Raw genomic sequence first — 19468 nt, 5'->3', positions numbered from 1 at the left:
CCTAGCCTGCTTTAAAGGCTCTTCCCATCACATCACACCTCTTCTAGATCCATTTTTAGGTCTCACATTTTAGAGACTTGAAGCTTTTTTGGTCTGAAAAAATATATGTATTTTTTCTCCAGGCTTATTGTGAGCAAGGGCCTTAGTTCGTTACTCTACATCGCCCCCTGGAGTACAAAATTTTGTGTACTTCTGAGCAGATTAAAAGATGCACAGAGCAGCCCATCCACGCAGCAGGTGAGGGGCTTCTGAAACATACCCCACCCGCCTCAGGAACGCATCCTCCTCCCTGGTCCTGGCCCCTGCTCCTCTCTGGAAGGAAGTCAGGGCCAAGGCGGGAATGCATTCCAGGATGGCTCTCTTAGTGCAAATAAGGAATGGTCCTTCAGAGGGGTTTCCCAGAGGAAATCATCCCCACTCCCACTTCCAGTTTGCCTGGGGGTGTGGGAAGGCATGGGATTCCAGACTCAGATCAAAAGCCTGAAAACCAAACCAACAGTGCCTTTCACAGGAGAACCAGAGCTCCCACGGCCGGGGCTCAGCCTCCTTCCCCTGCGCTGAGAACGCGGCACGGGGCTTAGTGCGGGGCCCTAATCCCCAGGGTGGAAGTGTCCACCGGGCTTCCTGGCTGGGGCTGGGCTGTCTGATAAAAACCATCTGAGCCTGAAAAACCAAATGTTTGTCTTTGTTCCATTTGTCCGGGAGCCCTGGGATTTCTCCTGGAGTGGCCAGTGCCCCCGGCTCTTCCTCTGTTTGCTTTCTTTGGTGCTTTTCCCATAGCTGGTGGATGTAGGAAGCAGTTAGCCCATGCCCCGTTGGCTGGAGAAATGTAGACTGCGGCCAGTCAGAGCCAGCCTGCGGAATGCCGGGCTCGGAGAAGCACAAACAGAAAGGCAGAGAGGAAGAGCAATGTCCTCATCGGCCCATCTCTGCTGCCTCATGCTCCAACGTTAAGTTTTCGATCCTTTGAGTTAAGTACCAACCCTTGCTCATTTAAAACAAAAATACGGTTTTCAAGCAGCTAATAACAATTAATCGTTAAACTGAATAATTTTGCCTGCTTGCTGAAAAGTCAAATCTTCCCAGATAAAGACCAGGATAAACCTTCTATTTCAGCCGACCAGAGCCATCTTCCCGGAAGGTCTTACTCCCACCACTGGATCTTTTATAGCCTTCTCCAAACCCCCAAAGCCCTACTCTTTGCACCCACGTAACCCAGTCCTGCCCATCATTCGAAGTCCAGCTCAAGTGCTACCCCCCTGTGACCAGGGGTAGCACTTCCCACTTGTCTCTTTTATCTGGATTAGGGACCTGAAAGTACGCCAAGTCCTGCTCTGTTGTTCAGTAGCTAAGTGGTCTTGAACAAGGCAAAATCCATGTGAGCCCTGGTTTCCACGTCATAAATGGGAACCAAGATTCCACTTTGCAGGGTCGACTGAAATAATCCACGAGAAACAAGAAAAGCGTTTATTACCTGTCTCTCCCACTAGAAAGTAAACGTGCACAGTGGTCTGGGACTCTGTCTGTTTTGTTTCTGTGTTCCTCCAGCCCCAGAACAGTGTCTGGCACATGGCAGGTACTCAGTAAATATTTTAAAATCAATGAGTGACTAACTGCCAACATTTACTGAATGCTCACTAGGCTCGAGAACTCGTCTAAACTTTTTACATGTTTTACTTCATGTAATAGAAAGAATTGACAGAATAAAAAACAAGATTGTTTTAGATTGCCAGCGCCACCAAGACAAATAATGGGCTTATGTTCACACTGGGCACCCAGGGTGAGTTGAAAGATTGATTGAAGGAAAGAATGCTTGAATCAGAATTAATTTGCCGGACTGCCTTCCATTATAATATGATGGGCAGAGCATCTGGCAGCATAAATCCCTAGACAAAGGGTTTTGTTTGGGGGGAAGGGAGCGAGTGTAAGAGTTTCCTGCTCTACAAATCCGTCCACGGCTGACCCTTCGGCTTTGCCTTGATTTCCCACAGGTCCTGGCCCGTGCCTGGATACCCGCCTCTGTGCTGGTGTCAGGATACAGGACAGCAAAGATCAGGTCTCCCGGGGAAGACTAGTTCTAACGCAAAGTCTGGGAATGGGATGGGCTGGAAGGACTGGGTCCTGATCTCCAAGGCTGGTCCAGGAAACTGGACCTTGGTCTTTCTCGGGAATGAAAAATAAAAATGCCAACTGCCAGGCCACACAAGCAGCTCTTTTGTATTTTGCGGAGAGAAACTGGATGAATACGTAGGGAGTTTTCTCCCCATGGAATGTAAAGGGGAGGGTTGTATCACTGGTCAGAGGTCAGAATTCACTGTGGGCTAATGGATCTCTGTGCCTGTTAGGAAATACCCAAGGGAGGTATCTGCGTGAAGGCGGGGGTTCCTTTAGTCGTGTAATTAGATTTCTGGATGGAGAGCAGAGGTCCAGGAAGTCAAAGTAAGAGGAAGAGCAAGGCTGACTCAGCGGAGAGTATGTGATTGTGCCGAAAGAGGCGTTGGCAGCGCTGCTGCAGGACAGACTGTCCGTCCCAGCTGCTTCCCAGCCTGGGTGGGGCGGGGGCTCTGCTGCCCCCCAGCCCTCACTGAGCGCCCTTTACAGAAGGCGGAAGGACTCTGATTTCTCCCCAGACCTGTTTGAACTGGTGGCTTCTCTCCTGCTTTGTTCTGAGGATTCTGGAGAAGGCACGGGGGACCGGAGGGCATGCGGAGCAAGGGCCTAGGGCTTGTCCGAGAAACCTGGCTCTCTTCCCCGCCTTCCTGTCCCATCATTGGCAGATTCGGGGCTTTCGGGCTCATGGTCACTGAGCACAGGTCTGTGGCCAGCAAGTTTCACTTGGGACACCAGGTAATAAAGAGAAATGTGTTCTGATACAGGGTTGAATAAATGAATGAGACCTGGGACAGAGGCAGGAGTCACATACCTCACGCCTGGTAACCTCATGGTTAGGAGCTGAGATCCTTAAAATGGGCTGCTTCCAGGCGAACTCCAGAGGGTAGGACCTTCTGGTAGAATCAGCAGGGCTCCCTCTGTACCAGTCTTGAAAGAAAGACCTTCCTTTTCTAGACCCTGAGCTCCAACCTTGTCCAAATAAGGACAGTGGAATAATTCACTGTTACTTGCTAGTTTCTGGCCTCTATATCCACCTGTGCCCAATCCCCACCCTATTTCAGGCAGAGAACCAGATCCTTTAGGAGAAGAACTTGCGGGGCAGAAAACAGAATATTTTGAAGTCAGTGGCTTTAAACACACTAAGGAGATTTCCCCAGGTGTCCTGAGAAGGGAGAGAAAATCGGGAATGGAATAATCTATCTCAGACCAGAAAGAAGAGGTTCAGCTGTCCCCCCTTCCACGTAGAAAGAAACCAGAGGTCTGTGAAACCTGTCCCGCCCTCCCTCCCTCCCGGACAGCACCCTCATGGCAAAGCCTCACAAGGAAACAGAGCCACGGCCGTGGGTGGGGCCCAGCACCGGGTTTCCCAGGTGGGCGTGGGGCTGCCTGCCACCCTCCTCAGGGGACCGCGGAGGCCCTGACCAGGGAGGTGCCTGTGGCGACCGCGGTGAACGGGTCTTTGTGCTCAGAGCCCAAAGGGCCTCCCAGGTCCTGCGAGTCAGTGATGACTGAGACTAACTTCCCATGGTCCCTGTGGGATAGTGACTTGGAGTTGAATCTTAATTTGATTTAAATAAATTAACTGTGATATTTCTGGCACACTTCTGCTGTGGCCTGAGATGCACGCTCGTTATGTAAGGAAAAGGCGCCTGGATTGTTGTTGCTTCTCCTTTGGCTGTAGCGATTCTAAGGACCCCACAGACCGGGTGTGGGTTGAATTAGGGAACCGAGCAATGGGCAGGGGGATGGCGGGGGTCGGGGGGTGCAGGGCGGGTAGAGCTCTAGGCTCTAGAAAGTCCCTGAGGGTCTGCTTCCCCCACACCCCCTGCTGCCTGTGCTGTGGACTGCAATTCTCACCGCCCTGAACAGGAGAGGTGTGGGGTCCCCGCTGGTCTGGAGCGGCGTGCCTCTGGGAGCAGCCAGGCTGGGCGCTCTGATCTCCAGGGGGACTTGGCAGTGGGAACTTGGTTGAATAGGTGAGGGTCTCACTCCACCTCCGCTGTCACGTTCCCAGTAAATCAACGGCTATCGGTTTCTCAAATTTTCTATTTTAACCAACACATCCCTTCAGTAGCAGGGACCGAGCGGAAGAGGAGCGGTCTGGGCTCTTCCCCTTGGTCTCTGTGTGCGTTATCTGCATTCAGAGGGGCAGCTTATTAGGTTTCTTCGTTGATTGCCTCTTGGAGGAGGTACCAGGATTGAACCGGGACCTCTCACGTACTGAGCATGCGCTCTGCCACTCGAGCTATACCCTTCCCCCTCTCTGGTCTCTAAATGTCGGATCTGACAACCTCATGCTCAGTCTTTGGAGAGAAGTTAGAGGCCCTGCAGGCAGCAGTCTCTCTGGGAGGAACAGGGAGGGACAGGCCGTGCTGCAGGGGCCCCCAGTTGTGTCAGTTTCAGGCCCCACAAAGCTGGGGTCTGCCCTTGAGAGGCGCACATCACACGCCACACTTAGCAAAGAGGCCCTTCGGGCTGCTGTCGCTGCTGACCGCCTGCCTCTCAATCCCTCCCGGGCTGCCAGGGCCTCCCCACGGGATGGGCCCTTGGGCCACTGCCCCGATTTGCCTGGATTCTTGAAAGAGCTTTGCTGAAATCTTGTACAGAACTTTGCCCGCCTTGCTTTTTACTTTCAAAGCAACTTGGGAAGTAGAGAGGAAAGTAAAAGTTAATTAAGCCTCTTAATCCAGGACCGAAAGGAGGTTTAAAATTTCACCTGCAGGAAATTGTTCAGGGGTGGAGACGAAAGGCCGACACAGTTTAATTTGCTTCCCTGAAACTCTCCCTCCCCTCCTGGTGGTCCCACAGCATGTTCGCACTTAAGCCCTTCACCTTGAACATCTATGTGTTTACCTATGTGTCTATTTAGATAAATTCACTTACTAACATTTCCTGTCCGTCACTGTGTGTCAGGGGTCAGGCTAAGCCCTGCACGTGGACGATCTCATTTAATTCTCCCCAAACCCCATGTGATAGGTAGTATTATGATGCCCATTTTACAGATGGGAAAAACTGATGCTCAGAATATATTTTGTCATGAGCTGCACTGGAACCGAACCGGAATCTTGAGTTTGATCCTGAAGTTTCTCTCTTGCTCTGTCTCTTCAGAGACATATATGTACATGAAAAAATTTCATATGCAGACATCTTGCCACTTAAGACTTGGGGGCAGGGACTGCACTGTGTATTTCTTTAAAACCTCAGAATGCTGCAGATAATTTTCTACAGATTTAAAAAAGCAACCAAGGCCCAAAGGAGTTGAGTGATTTGCATGGGGGTCACACAGCAAGTAATGAAAAAGTACTGGGTCTGAAATGTACGCCCTGAGAATCCAACTTTCACAGGGCTGTGGGCTTGGGAGCCGGCACTGGTTTTGGCCGTCAGATGAATGAATCAATGAATTAAGAACAAAAATGAATGTATGTCTGAAGGGTGAGTGACCTAAGAATCAGCCAGTTAAGGACCATCCCAGTCAGAGCTGGTAACGAAAGATGTCCACTGAGTTTCTAAAGGGTACAGGTTTGACCTCCTGGTTCCTTCTATCCCAAGTCAGTTGCCAGAAGACTCCTCCTGACCTTTGCCATTAACTTCTCCCCTCTTGATCCCTTTTCTCTTGTTAAGGGGATTCTAAGCTGATATTTACAACCTCTTCAAAAGAATCACAGGAAAACAAAACACACAATAATCTCAAAAGGGGCCACGGCTTTTAAAAACTGCCTCCCTCCCCCACCCTCCTCACCAGCACACACCACCCCAAGCACCACTAGGAGAAGGCGTTCTATGACCCAGATTGCTTTCCTCCCAGGGGCTTCCCGGGAGCAAGCGTGAAGGGGAGTGAGTGCAAAAATACAGCAGGAGATAAAGCTTGCGGTGGGTGAGAATTTTCCTCCATCACGATATGAATGGATTGGCCTCCTGGGAGCTCACAGGAGATGGGAGGCTCACGCTGGGCAGGGAGGCGGGGACGGGAGGGAAGACCAGAAGCCAGAGCTGAGTGCCCCTCCATCCTTCCCCACGCCAGCTGTGCGCCAGGCCATAACCTTGCTACTCACATCTGCCTCGTTCCAGAGCCCTGGGATGCAGAAGGACTCCAGGAGGTCACTGCCGCACAGCAGCAAGATCCGCAGCTCTGGGGAGGGGGAACAAAGTTTGCCAAGGGAGTAAGTGGAGGCCTGGGAAATGCTTGTCTCAGCCCTCTTCCCCCAGTGAACACAGAAGGGTCCCATCTGTGGGGCACCAGAGCCCAGCTCTTCCGGGCACCCCGCCACCAGGCTCCTTTACAGACCACCCTCAATCCCTGCGGGATGAATCCCATTCGGGGAGAATGGAGCAGAGACAGAGACTAATTGTTCTGCTTGGCTGGTACGGAGGAGTTTCCAGGACAGGTTTTCAAGCTAAACCAGGATGGCTGGCCACCCAAACAGAGACTGAGCCGGCCATGTGCTTTGTCTAAGGTCTGAGGGCCTCTCTCTTGCTCCATTTCAAACTGAAGTGCCAGTGGAGCTCAGCTCCCCCGCCGCGGCACGTCAGCCGGGGTTGGTCTGCGTCACAAGTGCCCACGCAGTGGGGGCAGGAGACACGGAGTGCACCCGGGGCAGCTCCGCTCATCGGATGTCCTCTCTTCACGTGGCCTCTGTCCTCGGCAAAGGGCTTGAGAAGCCAGACTGCCCCCACCACCTTCCTGCCTCCCGGGCGCGCCTCTGCTTGCCAGCTGTCTTTCTTCCCTCATTAAGCCCACTCTGAATTATCCCAGCGAGGCCACTGTCGTTTAAGACAGGCAGCAGACTGACTCGGGCATGAAAACCGAGCAACAGGGGAGAAAAGAATCCTGGGGGTCTCGGAGCCACGGGGGGAGAGACCTCCACCTGGGGCGTGGCTCCGTGGTGGGTCTGGGTCCCAGGCACCCCAGGCCCTTCCAGCAAGAGGCTGTGGCTGTGGGTCTCTTGCCTGAAACAGTGAGACAGCCCTCCGCTGACCTTCCGGAGACCACTGCCGCCCTGGGCCCTGAGGCTGACTCAGACCCTGTGACTAGCTTTGAGACCCGACAAGGACTTTCAGACAGCGAGCCTGCCCCTGCGGCAGGCTCAGTGGAAGGCTGCCGGGCTGACGACAGACAGTGCCAACATCTCACTGTCCCAGGTCTGGGCAGCCCATCCTCGGGGCGCCCCATGGAGCACTGGGGCCTGAACTCCTAAATATCCTGCAGCCCCTCCTCTCCCCTCTCCTCCACATCACACTGTCGTCTAATGATCTGTTTACGCCCAGGGACCTCATTTGATCTTTATTTCCCCCGGGCCTGGCAGAGTGACCTGCACATCATAGCTGCTCTGGACATGTTAAATGAGGGAACAACAGACATGCTGACCACTGAGGCCATGCAGACAGGCTGTCTAAGAGCCTCCTGGGTGCTCTGGGACGGCAGTCGGGATGGACGCTGTAGCCTCTGCTCTTGCAGCAGGAAGACCCTGGGGGACTGCCCACCCCGGTCAGTGGCATCTGCCTCGCTCCGTGTCAGGCCACCTGCAGAGGTGAACCAGCCTTGGGATGGCTGAGAGGAGCTGGACCGGGCTTACTCTGGGATCCTGTTGTTCCCTGCCCCCTACTCGGAACCACCCAGAGTTCCAGGTCAGTTTTCTGCTGAAAGGTTGAAGCTTTATAGCCATGTGCCTAAGAGTTCAGTTAGGTGGCTGTGTCCAGAGGGTGTGCCCTCAGCTTTTCCTACATCAGTGGTTCTCAACGGAGGCAATTCTGTCTCTAGAATTTGGCGATGTCCGGCGAGATTTTCGGTTGTCACAGCTGGAGGGAGGGTGCGCTGCTGGCACCTAGCGCTGGGAGGGCAGGGGTGCTGCCCACGCCGCTCACGGCCGCCCCGGCAGCAAAGGGCTATCCCGTTCCCGGTGTCAGCAGTGCCGTGGCTGAGAAACTGTGCTCGACAGCCCTGGAAATGAATCTCTTATTCCCAAGCCGGAGCCTCACTTTCCCACTTGAGTAAAATGCAGGGTTATTTTTAAAGCCAAAGCAGAGCAAGTCAGAGTGGGGTTTCCACCTTTGCTTGCAGGACTGAAACAGAGGAATTTGTCACAGACCGGAGGCCCTAGTAGGGCTTGATCCCACGTGTGGCCGCTGGAGGGCAGCAGTGCTTTCTCCGGCTTGCAGTATGAGACTAAGGAGCTGAAACCCAGCCCGCGAGCCCTGGGTCGGGGGCAGGCCCCGGAGCGGTCAGCCCGTTAAGGACGTGGAAGTGGAGTCGCGGATGCTAACTGAGCTGGGAGAAGTGGCTTTTCCTTCTTGTGAAGTGTGCAAGCGGATTTCAACAGGGGCCGGGTGAGCCAGAGGGCCTCCCAGCACCGTGGTCTGGAGGCTGGGCAGCTCCCTCCCACCTCCGCTGGGTCCCACCTCCTTCCCCAGTTCAGAACCCAGGACCTGGAGCCAGAACTGTGGCCTCCTGTCACACGCTCCTCCCAGGAATCCTGGGTGTGTGAAGCCCCAGGCCCCACGGCCCTTCCCAGCTCCCACGGCACGCAAGGCAGCCGCCACCTGCACCCCCCGTCCCCAGGCCACGAGTCCATCCAGACAGCTGTGGCCACCCAGCCGTCCACTCTCTGAAAGAGGGGTAAGCAAGAGGGGGCTGGGGCTAGGCCTGCCCCTCACAAGGCCGCAGAGGAAGAGGCCGTGGGGTGGGGGGGCACAGGGAGTGTGGCCAGGCAAGCACCTGTCACACGGCCTCCCTGTAGGAGGGGAGCTCCCCGGGGCGGGACAGCCTGATACACTGGCCCTGGGCGCTGGGACGGTAGCCGAGGTCCCAGTTGAAGCTTGGCCACAATACATTCTTTCTGGAACAAGGGGTTGGAGAAAAATACACACTGGAATACAGCTGAAAGTCTGAAGACCGCTCTGCTGGTCAGGAAAGACTTCTCCTGGGAAGGCAGTTCTTGGCCAGGGGTGGAGCCGCAGGGAAGCGGGAGGGCAGGGCTCTTGGGTGTTGGGGAACCTGGAGTCAAACGCTCCTGCCTGCTTTGGGGAACAACCAGAAAGGCAAGCGCCCTTTCCTGTGGCCCTCAGACAGCAATGTCCTGGTAAATAAAGGCTATGAAAACTTAATAAAAGAATTAGGAAGTGAGGAGTTTTGAGTACTTATTACCTTTGGTTTTAATGCAATATATTTAATTGCTACTTAATTTAATTTAATTTAATTTTTTTTAGTAGTTTTAGTATTGGCTGCATTTAACAACTGGTTGGTAAAATTTCCCAAAATTTTACAGATGGTTCTAGCAAACCAGTATGAGCCAACTCAGGTGCACCTGGGATCAGAGGACGAGACCCAGGGAAGCCCCTGAAGTGCCGTCACGCCTGCCAGTTCCCCCGGGAGAGCCCGGTGCCCAGGTGCAGCCCCACACCTTCACCCCGGGACAGAGGATCCACGAGGGGGTCCTGGAGTGTCTTTGCAGCTGGAAGTTGAAGACTGAGCATGTCTGCTGGACCTCAGGCTGCCCCTCATCGAAGAAATGCAAGCATTCCCGTTGTCACTGACCCCCCTTGTCAACGGCTACCTGCATCAGCTCCAGCTCCAGTCTTGTCTGTCTGCCCTTTCCCCAGCTTCAGACACTGGTGTCTCTAACCTACTCTGGAACCTTGGAAAGATCTGTTTCCTGGTTTGCCTCTGTCTTCCATGGGGGTCAGCTCCTTCCCGTCCTGACAGCTCCGGGTAATCCGCCTCCTCCTGCTCTGGCCCCAGCCTTCACGGCCCTCACACACACGGTCCAGGTGTTAGTCTCCAGCCCAGGCTGCCCTGGAACCAGCCCTCTGGTGAGGAAGGCGGGGGGGGGGGGCCCTTCTGCCTCAGGCACAGTGTCTGGACAAAAGAAGAGTCTCTCTGGCCGGCACTAAACTCAACTTTCCTGTCTTTCGGGTGAGGGAGAAGAGGCTCCAAAGGGAAACTTGCCAACTGACCCAGCCCTGCCCCTGGGAGCCTGCCTGGATCCAGGGAGGTGATGTTAAAGGGGAGATAACTACAAATGTGACCTTAGCTTGGGAACAGCCACTCATCCTTTGAAGAGCTTTGCTAAGACCCTGCGACAACCCCCACCCAGGGTTTTCAAGCCTCTCCCCCCCGACTATGTCTGTGGAGGAAGCAGGTGGCTCCAAAGGAGCCCACCTTCCCAGCCCCACTCACCAATCTCCTCGTATCGCATCACCGTGCCCAGGTTGGCGTTCTCATCTAGGGAGGAAAGAAGAAACGCAGGAATATCAGGGAACGAACCTCCTGGTACCTGATGGGCATTCTGCCCGAGAGTCTTCTCAGAGAGAAAACTCAGGATGGGATGGGTGGTGGGGTGGGTGGGAGTAGGAACATTTGAATGAATGCAGAGCAGGGTCCAGCCTACAATGGACAGGGAGCATCTCCTTGGGCTCTAGGGGCAGGATTCACTTTTCTGGGACTTTCAGAATGAGACAGCCTGGCTGGGGAGCCAACCAGGGACACACACACGCTCATGCTGGGCGCCTTCTGTGTCTTTCTGTATTGGAGGAGGCTGGCCACAAGAGCAGCATCCTCAAGACCCAGGGAGACAGCTTTCCAGGTCACAAGAAGGTGGCCCTCTCTTGTTCGGGGTTACCTGGTTCAAAGAACAAGCCGAACTGAGCACGCTGGGCTTTTCCACGGGGCAGAATGCAGAGCTCGGGGAAGACGCTAAAGGCTTTGCTGTGTGCCTTGAGTGTGCACGGCACCGCGGGGATGCTGGCTTGGCCCCCTGGCTCCCTTCCTCCTCCACCACCCCTCTTAGTACCTTTCCAAGGTGTCTGAAATTGGAAATCTCAGGAATCAGCCCCAAACAGTCAAAGGAATGAGGGCTTGACCAGCTCTCCTGCACAGGCGAATTTTGGGTTTGTGGGAGAAAGATCCCCCAAATCAGATATTCTCATCCTTAGGGGAGCAGCCAAAAAAACAAGAGAGAATTAAGGAAAGGGCCGATGTGTTCTTAGCCCCTCAGCAGGAGCACTGACAGTGCCAGAGGTGGGAGGATTCCGGGCCCCTGGGAGCTCTCAGGCGTGCGCACACACTCTGTGGGGGGCTGAGGGGAGCACGGAGCACAGCCCGAGGAGGGGCTGATGGCACGGGAGGTCTCCAGGGGGTCCACGCCAGGGGGATCATCCCTCTGGGCCCCCATAACAACTTGGCCCCGTGGGCCTGGTGACATCCTCTGCTCTCCCACTCACTGCTCTATAAATGTCCAAACCCACAGCAGGTGCCAGGCGTGTCTGCTGAACAGTGAAGGGAGGAGGGAAAGAGAAGAGGCGGGATGGGTAAAGAAGGTCCTTGCCCCCTTACCCACAAAGGTGAAGCGCTCCACGGGCGGGCGGACACAGCAGATCCGGCTCAGGCTTTGCCCCACCTTTCCCAAGATCTTGGCTGTGGGAGAGAGCAAGACACACAGGGACAGAGGGAGAGAACCACTCACAATTCACACTCATGTCAGCCTGGGGCTGGGGCCACTGTGAACAAAGGGGCTGCTCCGGAGGGGTGGGGCCTGGTCGTGGGAGGCAGAAGGAGGGTGGAGAGAAAGAACAGAAACATGACAGCCAGAATTGCCTCTTCTCATTCACAGCCCAAGGCATCTTGAGCCCTAGACAGGAATCTACTTTCTGGCCATGTTTATTACACCGTTGAAAAGTTGGAAAATATAAGAGACGAATATATATAAAAAGGAAAATTAAAAGCATCCGCAATTCCACTGCTAGAGAAAGCCACCACTGAGGTACCTGCATATTGCCTATTCTCTCCCACTTTTCTTATGTGTGTTTCGCAGATATGTCTGTAACGTGCACTGGAGCATCTTCTGCATTTAAAGGGCACATGGAACACACTTTTTTCTTTCTTTGATTTTGCACCTGTATGAGAGGATGGATGCGAACTATGGCCATCATTTCTTGATGTATGTAAGGGAAATCATTATGCTCTACACCTTAAACTTACACAGTGCAATATGTCAACTGTATCTCAATAAAACTTGAAGAAAAATATAAAAAATAAAGGACACGTGCGCTGTTAGCATTTTTCGTTTTTTAACATCGTGAGCGTGTCCTCGGCCACTCCCAACGCTAAACAATTACACTCAAATCCGCGGAGACCGGGCCAGCGGCAAAGAACTTGCTTGGAATAATTTCTGCTGGGTGAAGGCTTTCCTTCTTATGCGGACGGTCTTTTAATCAGATAGCCTACTTTGGCTGAGAGGGATCTGGTGTTTCAGTGATCTCTTTGGGCTCCAATCTGGAAAATGTTTCTGAGCTCCCCACAGGTGGCTGTACGCAAACTATGGAATTCTGGCTCTTCCTTGTGACTTTCCCTATTTCTAGCAGACCGATAACTAACTGGCTTATGGTCTCTAGCTTGAAAAGTTAACATCAGGACCTGTCTCTTGCAATTGGCCTGGAAGACAATATTAGGAAGCACATGGACCTTAGAATCACACAGTCCTGCGTATGAATTCTGGCTCTTTTACTTCTGAGCTGGGTGACCTTAGGCAAATCGCTTACCTTCTCTGAAGCTCGGCTTTCTCTTTGTAATGGGAACACACTATCTGTATCACAGAATTACTGCATTAAACGAAAACCCGTGCAAGGCACTGAGCCCCCCTGTAAAGCACCGAGCCCCGGGCAAACATATCGCACTAAAGTGCTGAGTAAATGTCGGCGGGGGCCCTTGCTCTTTGTCGCGGAAGGGATGGCTAAGAGTGTGGGACTCAGGGTGCAGACCGCTGGGGTTTGACTCCTGGCCCTGCTACTTCTTGACCATGTGACCTTGGGCGAGATCCTCGCCCTCCTTGGACGAGCCAGAGAAAAGCACTCCTTTTTGTATCTTTAACTCCCAAGTAAAGCAATCATATTTATATTAAAATGCACCCCTGTCTCTCTGCCTCTGTCCCTGTCTCTCTTTGTGACTGCTTCTTGCTGATGTTCTGTATTAAGAGTTCTCTAAGTATGGTCCCTGGACCAGAGCATCAGCATTGCCTTTTTAAAAGTGCAAATTCTCCTCCTTCTCCCAGACCTTCGGAATCAAATTCTGGGGCGCTGCTTGGCCATCCGGGCTTCCGCAGGCCCTCCAGGAGATCCTGAAGTTAGAGAACCGCAGCTCTGCGCCCGTGCTCCCCTACCTGCGGTGGGCTTGGTGGGCACATTGCTGTTCTGATAAACGGGCTGGGTGGTCTCGTTCTGGGGCTGTCCGGTCACGGGCGTCATGGAGGGTGTGTTGACGTTGGAGAGGATGCAGCCAGTTACCCGCTGGGGAAGGAGGAAGGGCAGAGTCAGTGTCGTCAGCTGAATGACTTACGGAAGCATTTCCCAGGTATCTCCAAATACTCATCTGCTTGGCCACGATGGTGAGGTGTCCCAGAAAGAGGACTGGGGGTGAATTCTAGACCTGGCCACACCCTGGGACCACAAGGCTGGCAGGAGGCAAGACAGCTCAGTGGGAGCAGCACGGGATGTGTTACCGCACAGACCTGGGTTCAAGGGTGAGCCCCGCCCTCTTCAGGCTGCATGACCTTAGCTATTTACTAAACTGCTCATGAACTTCAATTCAAGAGCGTAACACAGAGAGGAAACAGAGCTGCCGTTCTGGGTTGTGGCAGGATGGCACGAGCGAGCAGACGCGAAGCGCCTTTAGAGCGTCTGGCACGTGGCAGGAACTTTGTACCCCACCTGGATGTTGTGACCTTCTGTGGAACACGCGTACCTGCCCTGCCTGCCTGCTTTGTGTGGCTCAAACGAGGTCATGTCTGCAAAAGGGCCGCGCAAGCTTGGGAAAGGTCGTGCAAACACCCAGCGCTATCACCACCTGCCGCCTCTCCAAGCCAGAGATGCCAATGGCAGGCCCGGCCGGGGAGCCGTGCCAGGCAGAGCAGGATGTGTCTGCGCTGCAGGAAGGGGGGTGGGGCTCGGGGCCCTCTTGCGCCTGCTCACAGTGTGAATACACATTCCAGAGCCAAGCGGAAATTCTCTGTGCATTATCCATTGTCCTGTGTTATCTGGCTGGCTGCTTCTCCCCAGTGCCACGGCAAACACAGAGCTGACAGCGCAGCATTCTTCACAGCTGACCCCCCCTTGCCCGCGGTGAGTGGGGCAGCAGCTATTGGGCAACAGGGAAACAAAGGATCAGTTTTCACAGGGCTGCTGCTCATTCAAGGTCCCGTCCCTGACAGGCAGCCTCCCCCATCCCTGGTCCACCACCCTTTCTGCATGACCGAGTCCCGCTGCCGGAGGACCCCCCAAGTCCCAGGGCCGGGGTCACCCTCCAAAGGCACCTTCCACACACCACCCTGCCGGCAGATCAGCACATGAGTCCTTCCGAGCCCTGGAAGGGCAGGCATTTGTCTAGCGGGGTGACCTGTCACCTCTGACAGGTTCCTGACAGGAGACGGTCATGACAGCATCCAGCCACATCTGGAAGCCAGCTGAGGTCGGGGGCCATGGGGCTTCTCAGCCTGCTTCACGGGCTTCTCTGCCCGGCAGCAGCTGGTGGAGCGGAAGGGACAGCCTGCCTCCTTCTTATTATTACTTCACCTCCAGAAGAGAAAACGCCACTTTCTCATCAAATAACTGGTCAGGTAGCTGAGGAATTCCTTCCTCCAGCTGCGCGCATCGCTGATCCCATTTGACTTCTACGCCGGAGAAGAAAATGCTGGCCACGTGCCCCGCCTGCCCTCCACGGGCTCCCCTGTCCTCGCAGCCTTGCATCGCTCATTACGCCCTGTGTCTGTCTCTCCGACAGGTCTCCTCGTCATGCCGGAAACACTGGCCTGATGCTGGGACTGGGAGACTGGGCGTTACAAGCGGCTCCCAGCTCCCGCCCCAAGGCAGGGGGCCGTCATGACTGACCTTCTCTGCTGGCCCGAGACTATCACTGCAACAGCAGGGGCTCCTGGCCAGGCACCCCTGGCCCAGACTCATGCCTCTGGGCACGAGTAACAGAGGGAGGTTCAGGAAGCCCAGACATTTAGACATCAAAACAGTAGTGAGGTTTTCTGGCTGGTACACCCAGGGCCCAGGCACCCCTGCAGTGCCCCGATTCCTCCCTCCCATCGTGGGCCTGGAGGCTTCTGGATGAACAGGAGGAGCACAGGCCCCCAGCAGCGCCCCCAGCAGCACCCCCAGCTGACACATAGCGTGAGAAATAAACGTGTGTGAAGCCACTGAGATTTGAAGGATGTTCGCATATCTAGCCTATCCTGATGGACACATCCTGAGCGGATAAGACGGGACGTCTCTGATGACTCCTGTTGTTGAGACCAGCCCAGAGGAGCAAGTCAATGCCACCCTAGGTCACAGCCCTTTCAGGGGCACCAGGAAAGACTCTGGATGTGTGTGAAGGGTTCTGAGAACAGAAAGACAGGAGCCAAGTTTTCTTCAATTCCATGGGTGTGGATCTTAAGAGATGAAGCCATAGCCAGCAAGTCCTTCCTACCGCTCTTGCTCTTTGACTCCCTGGATGGTCTGGATCCTCCGAGTCCCCCATCTGTTAAAGCAAAGCACTGTGCACAGCTGGTGGCGTGTGGGGTCACTGGGCTGCTGACAGCCACCCAAGGAGAAGATTGTGACAGGCCCCCTGACGGCAAACGCAGATGCGACCGAGGCGCCCTGTGTCAGGACGACGCCCTCCTGACTGCTGTTGAGGGCTGGGCAGGGCCCCGCGTCAGGGCAGGGGAGCGGGATGGACCGCGTCTTGTCTTGGCGGGGCGGACTTCTTGCTGTCGATGGCACCGCTTTTCATCCCATCACTGTGAGAGTCCCGGGCTGGTGCTGACCTGCCAGGGGTGCTTTCTGCACACTCTGGCCGGTGCTGCTGGCCGGTACAGAAGCTGCGCTTAACTAACAACCAGCTCCTCAGTCACTGTGCCTGGCCGAAGCCTCAGATACCCTGGTTCACCTCTCTGTGTTTCGTTTTACCCACAAATAAAGCAAAGGTCAGAACACTGTCTACCCGTGGACCCTTGTAGGAGGAATGCGTGTGCATGATGGTACGATGCCTGGCGGGTGTGAGGGCCCACAGTCACAGCATCCTGTCCTGGAGTAAGAGGACCCACGGGTCCCCGAGAGGTGCGGCAGGAGGACCTGGCTGCTGGTACTTGCTCCCAGAGCGCCTCTCTCCGCTTGACTTTCTTTGCCCACTCCTCCTTCTCGCCTCACTTTCTGAAGTTTTCCAACTGTGGTCTCCTTAATCCTACCTTGAACTTGCTGCCAGAAGATGAAAACTGCCCTAAGTCGTATCCAGGGTGGGGACGAGGCAGGGAGCAGTAGCTGGTGTTGCTCGGACCCTGGTCTCCCCCACCGCTGGCTGAGAAGCAGGAGACCATGGGCCAGCAGCATCCTTCCCGCAGCCGGCCCGGCTTCTGTGGTCCACCCAGCCCTGAGCCCAGCCCAGCTCACCTTCATGAGGTCCCGATGGTGCTCGAGTACGCTGCAGGTTGTCTGCCAGGTGTCCTGATAGCACTCCCACGGGTCCACCCTAACAATCAGAAAGACGTCCCCCTTGGTTTCCATTCTCACACTCTTTCCTTATTGGTTCCTTCCAAACACATAGCTCAGAAAGCTCGCAGACCTAGTCGTGCTGTGTACTTAGATCTCAAATCAGATAAAACATGGGCTTGGAACACCTTCCTGAGCCTCCGATTCCCTTCTGTAAAATGAGAGGAGTATGACACCGGCTTCCATGAGCAGATGCTGGCGCTGGTCTGGCCAGGTTTAATACCAGCACCAGAACTGTGGGGCTCTGGGAAAGTTATATGATGCTTGGTGCTCACTTTCCCCATCTGTAAAATGGGAACAACAATAATACCTCTCTTGTGGGGCTATTAGAAGGGTTCCATGAGTTTCATATGCAAAGTGCCTAGTATATGTCGTACTCTCATTCTTAGCTGCAGAATGGGAATTCTCCTCTGGACCTTATAGGATTGCAAAAAGGATTAAGTGAGCCAGGCCCTCATCAAGTGGTGACTGCAGTTACCTCAAATGGGGACCCTGCCTGTGGCTGCCTCCCTGTGCAGGGAGGTGCTCTATGGGCATGGAGGTGGGCGTGGCGCCTGGACCGGAAGGCACGGCTCAGCAGGCTGCACCCCCGCCCCGCCGTACAAAGGACACGAAGTGAGCGGGGACCCAGCCCCAGACGGATGCAGCACTCGGGTTTAATCGCCAACTTAATGAGCTGCTAAACTGGGATGTTTCTCAAACATGTTCTTAGCAGTTGAGCATTCCCTGCCCACCTCCCACCATGCAGCGCACCTAAGCACACCGAAGATGAGGTCTCACGAAATGAAAACCCTTAGAGAACCAGTTTCCCTGAGCCTGGCTCCCCCCAGATCTCTGATCACCCTCCCCCCTGAGATAGGCAGACGCCTGACCTGGCTAAACAGACTCCCCTGTGTCCAGGGGCCCTGCACACCCAGCCCTCATCTCCAGAGCTAGCTCCAAACCTTCTTAGTGACCTCAGTTCTCGGAATTCTAATTTTCCCAGTGCCTGGAGCAGTGTGGGACAGGCAGTAAGTGCTCAGTAGATATTTGTTGAATGAATGAGGGATTGTTTCAGAATATTCTAATCACACACAAGCAGGAACAGCTTCCTGCCCAGTATTTTCCCCACTGGGCCCCACTTTCCCCAGGAGATCACGAGGTACGGGGTTGAGAAGCTTCATCTCCACCCTGACTCGACCACGGATGTGCTGTTCACGTTCAAGGTCCTTGATCTCTCCTGAGCTGTCTCTCCACCTAACCGCTCTCGCAGGCGGGGATGAGAAAGTCCGCACAGGGCACGTGCTGCTCACACAAACCACTGCACGCAAATGGCAAGGATCAAGATTTAATTATTACCGTCGCCTTCCTCCACTACTCTCATTTCCGCCCACCCCTTCCCTCTCTGATAGCTCTGAGCCCTCGCTCTGAGCCCCTTCATTTCCCTCCTTTCATGGAAACTTCTAGGTGATTTTTTTTTCTTCCATGGTAGGGAGATGCCAGGACAAATGGTGTGCCATTACTTTTTTAAAAAACACCATCTTCTCATGCAAATTATAACTGCAGGAGCTTTGGGGAGCATAATTAGCATAATTAGTGGAAGCCTGCTTTAATTACAGCGCAAGCTCAGCGGATAACAGCGTCTGCTGTCTTAGCGAGGGGACTGCGAGGGGACTGCGCGGGGCGCGTCGGATGGAGAGGCAGTGAGTGAGTGCACACCACCCGCACCCCTGGCCCACCGTCAGCCCAGAGCCCAGGGGAGCCTGAGTTCAGGAATGGGAAAGAGCCAAGGCCGGGGACATTCCCTGAAAGGTCGTGAGAGCTCCTGGAAGCAAGTGGGTATAGAATTGGAGAGGCATTTTGGATTTTCTGGCCCTGCCTCACCCCAAACCCAGTGATGCTTTTGGGGGCTCTGAGCAGACTCCTGGATCCAAAGGGGACAAGGCAGATGAAACACGAAAGCTCCCTCTCAGTTTCATGGGCCTCGTGGCTTGGTTAAAAAATAAAGTCATCAGTTGGACCCCCCTGGAATGTTCACATAATTATCACCTGCATGGGGTTAATATCTGCCCCCCCACCGCCTCCCCAACCCCATGGGGTCCAAATTGCCGTGAGGACTCTTCCTCTTCTCCACGCATCTCCAGGGAGTCCCAGGGCCACCCCCACCTCCAGCATCAACAGGCCAGCCCTACCTGATCCAATCGGAGTTCTGGACGGCCAGCTGACACATGATGAGACGGTGCCGGCTCGACACGAGGCCCTGGGAAGCAACAGAGCAATTGCTGGGAGGCTCGCCCTGCTCCCCGCAGCCTCCCCAACGCTCCGTCCCAAGCCAGCCCATTATAAAAGTGCAGCGTTTTTCGGTGGTGACAGAGAACGGGGTGTGACCCCCGTATGCGTCCATCTGCCACACACAGGCACGGAGTGGCAGAAGGGAAGGAAAGGAACGGATGGGAGATGGAGTAGACCCCCTCCAACAGCATCAGATGAGCATCAGACGGTCAACTGCCCCACCAGCCGACGTGCGCCCAGCACAGAGACGAGACAGCATGGTGGGTGCTGTCTTGTCTCATGGCTCAGTCTGGCTGGGTGACATCCCCGGGGCTCACCAAGTTGTATCTGGGGGAGGAAGTGAAGGCCTGGGAGAGAGTCTAGATTTTCTGAGATGTGTGGCAGGGAGGGAGGAGCAGGGAAATGAATTTTTAATCAGCTAATAAGAGCCACAGGCCTTTTTCTCCTATAATGCTGGGAAAGACTTGCCCAGCCCTTAACCAGCCGTCAACCTGGTGTCCGTGCCAAGCCACCCTTGGCCCTCAGCAGGTGTGCCTCCTCCTCTTTGGGTGCGTTCTGACTGTTC

The 19468-nt window shown here is 54.6% G+C and overlaps 1 protein-coding gene across 4 annotated transcripts in view; it reads right to left on the bottom strand.

The window, feature by feature from the left end:
- NMNAT2 (nicotinamide nucleotide adenylyltransferase 2) overlaps window positions 1–19468 on the bottom strand; it is a 180601-nt gene that overhangs the window by 12041 nt on the left and 149092 nt on the right. For 3 of the 4 annotated variants that reach the window (XM_072945963.1, XM_072945964.1, XM_072945966.1), the window contains 6 exons: window positions 18804–18871; window positions 16534–16612; window positions 13263–13389; window positions 11441–11521; window positions 10286–10330; window positions 6165–6241 (listed from right to left, as the gene is read on the bottom strand). In XM_072945963.1, coding sequence (XP_072802064.1) covers window positions 6165–6241; window positions 10286–10330; window positions 11441–11521; window positions 13263–13389; window positions 16534–16612; window positions 18804–18871 — 477 coding nt within the window. Of the gene's footprint in view, window positions 1–6164; window positions 6242–10285; window positions 10331–11440; window positions 12001–13262; window positions 13390–16533; window positions 16613–18803; window positions 18872–19468 lie in introns of those variants that run through there. The other variant, XM_072945965.1, reaches the window with a different exon arrangement.

Source organism: Vicugna pacos, chromosome 21 (genome assembly GCF_048564905.1).
Source record: "Vicugna pacos chromosome 21, VicPac4, whole genome shotgun sequence".
In the NCBI taxonomy this organism is placed as follows: Eukaryota; Metazoa; Chordata; class Mammalia; order Artiodactyla; family Camelidae; genus Vicugna; species Vicugna pacos.
The sequence above is the reverse complement of the archived record's forward strand: the minus strand, read 5'-3'. Positions and strand labels throughout refer to the sequence as shown.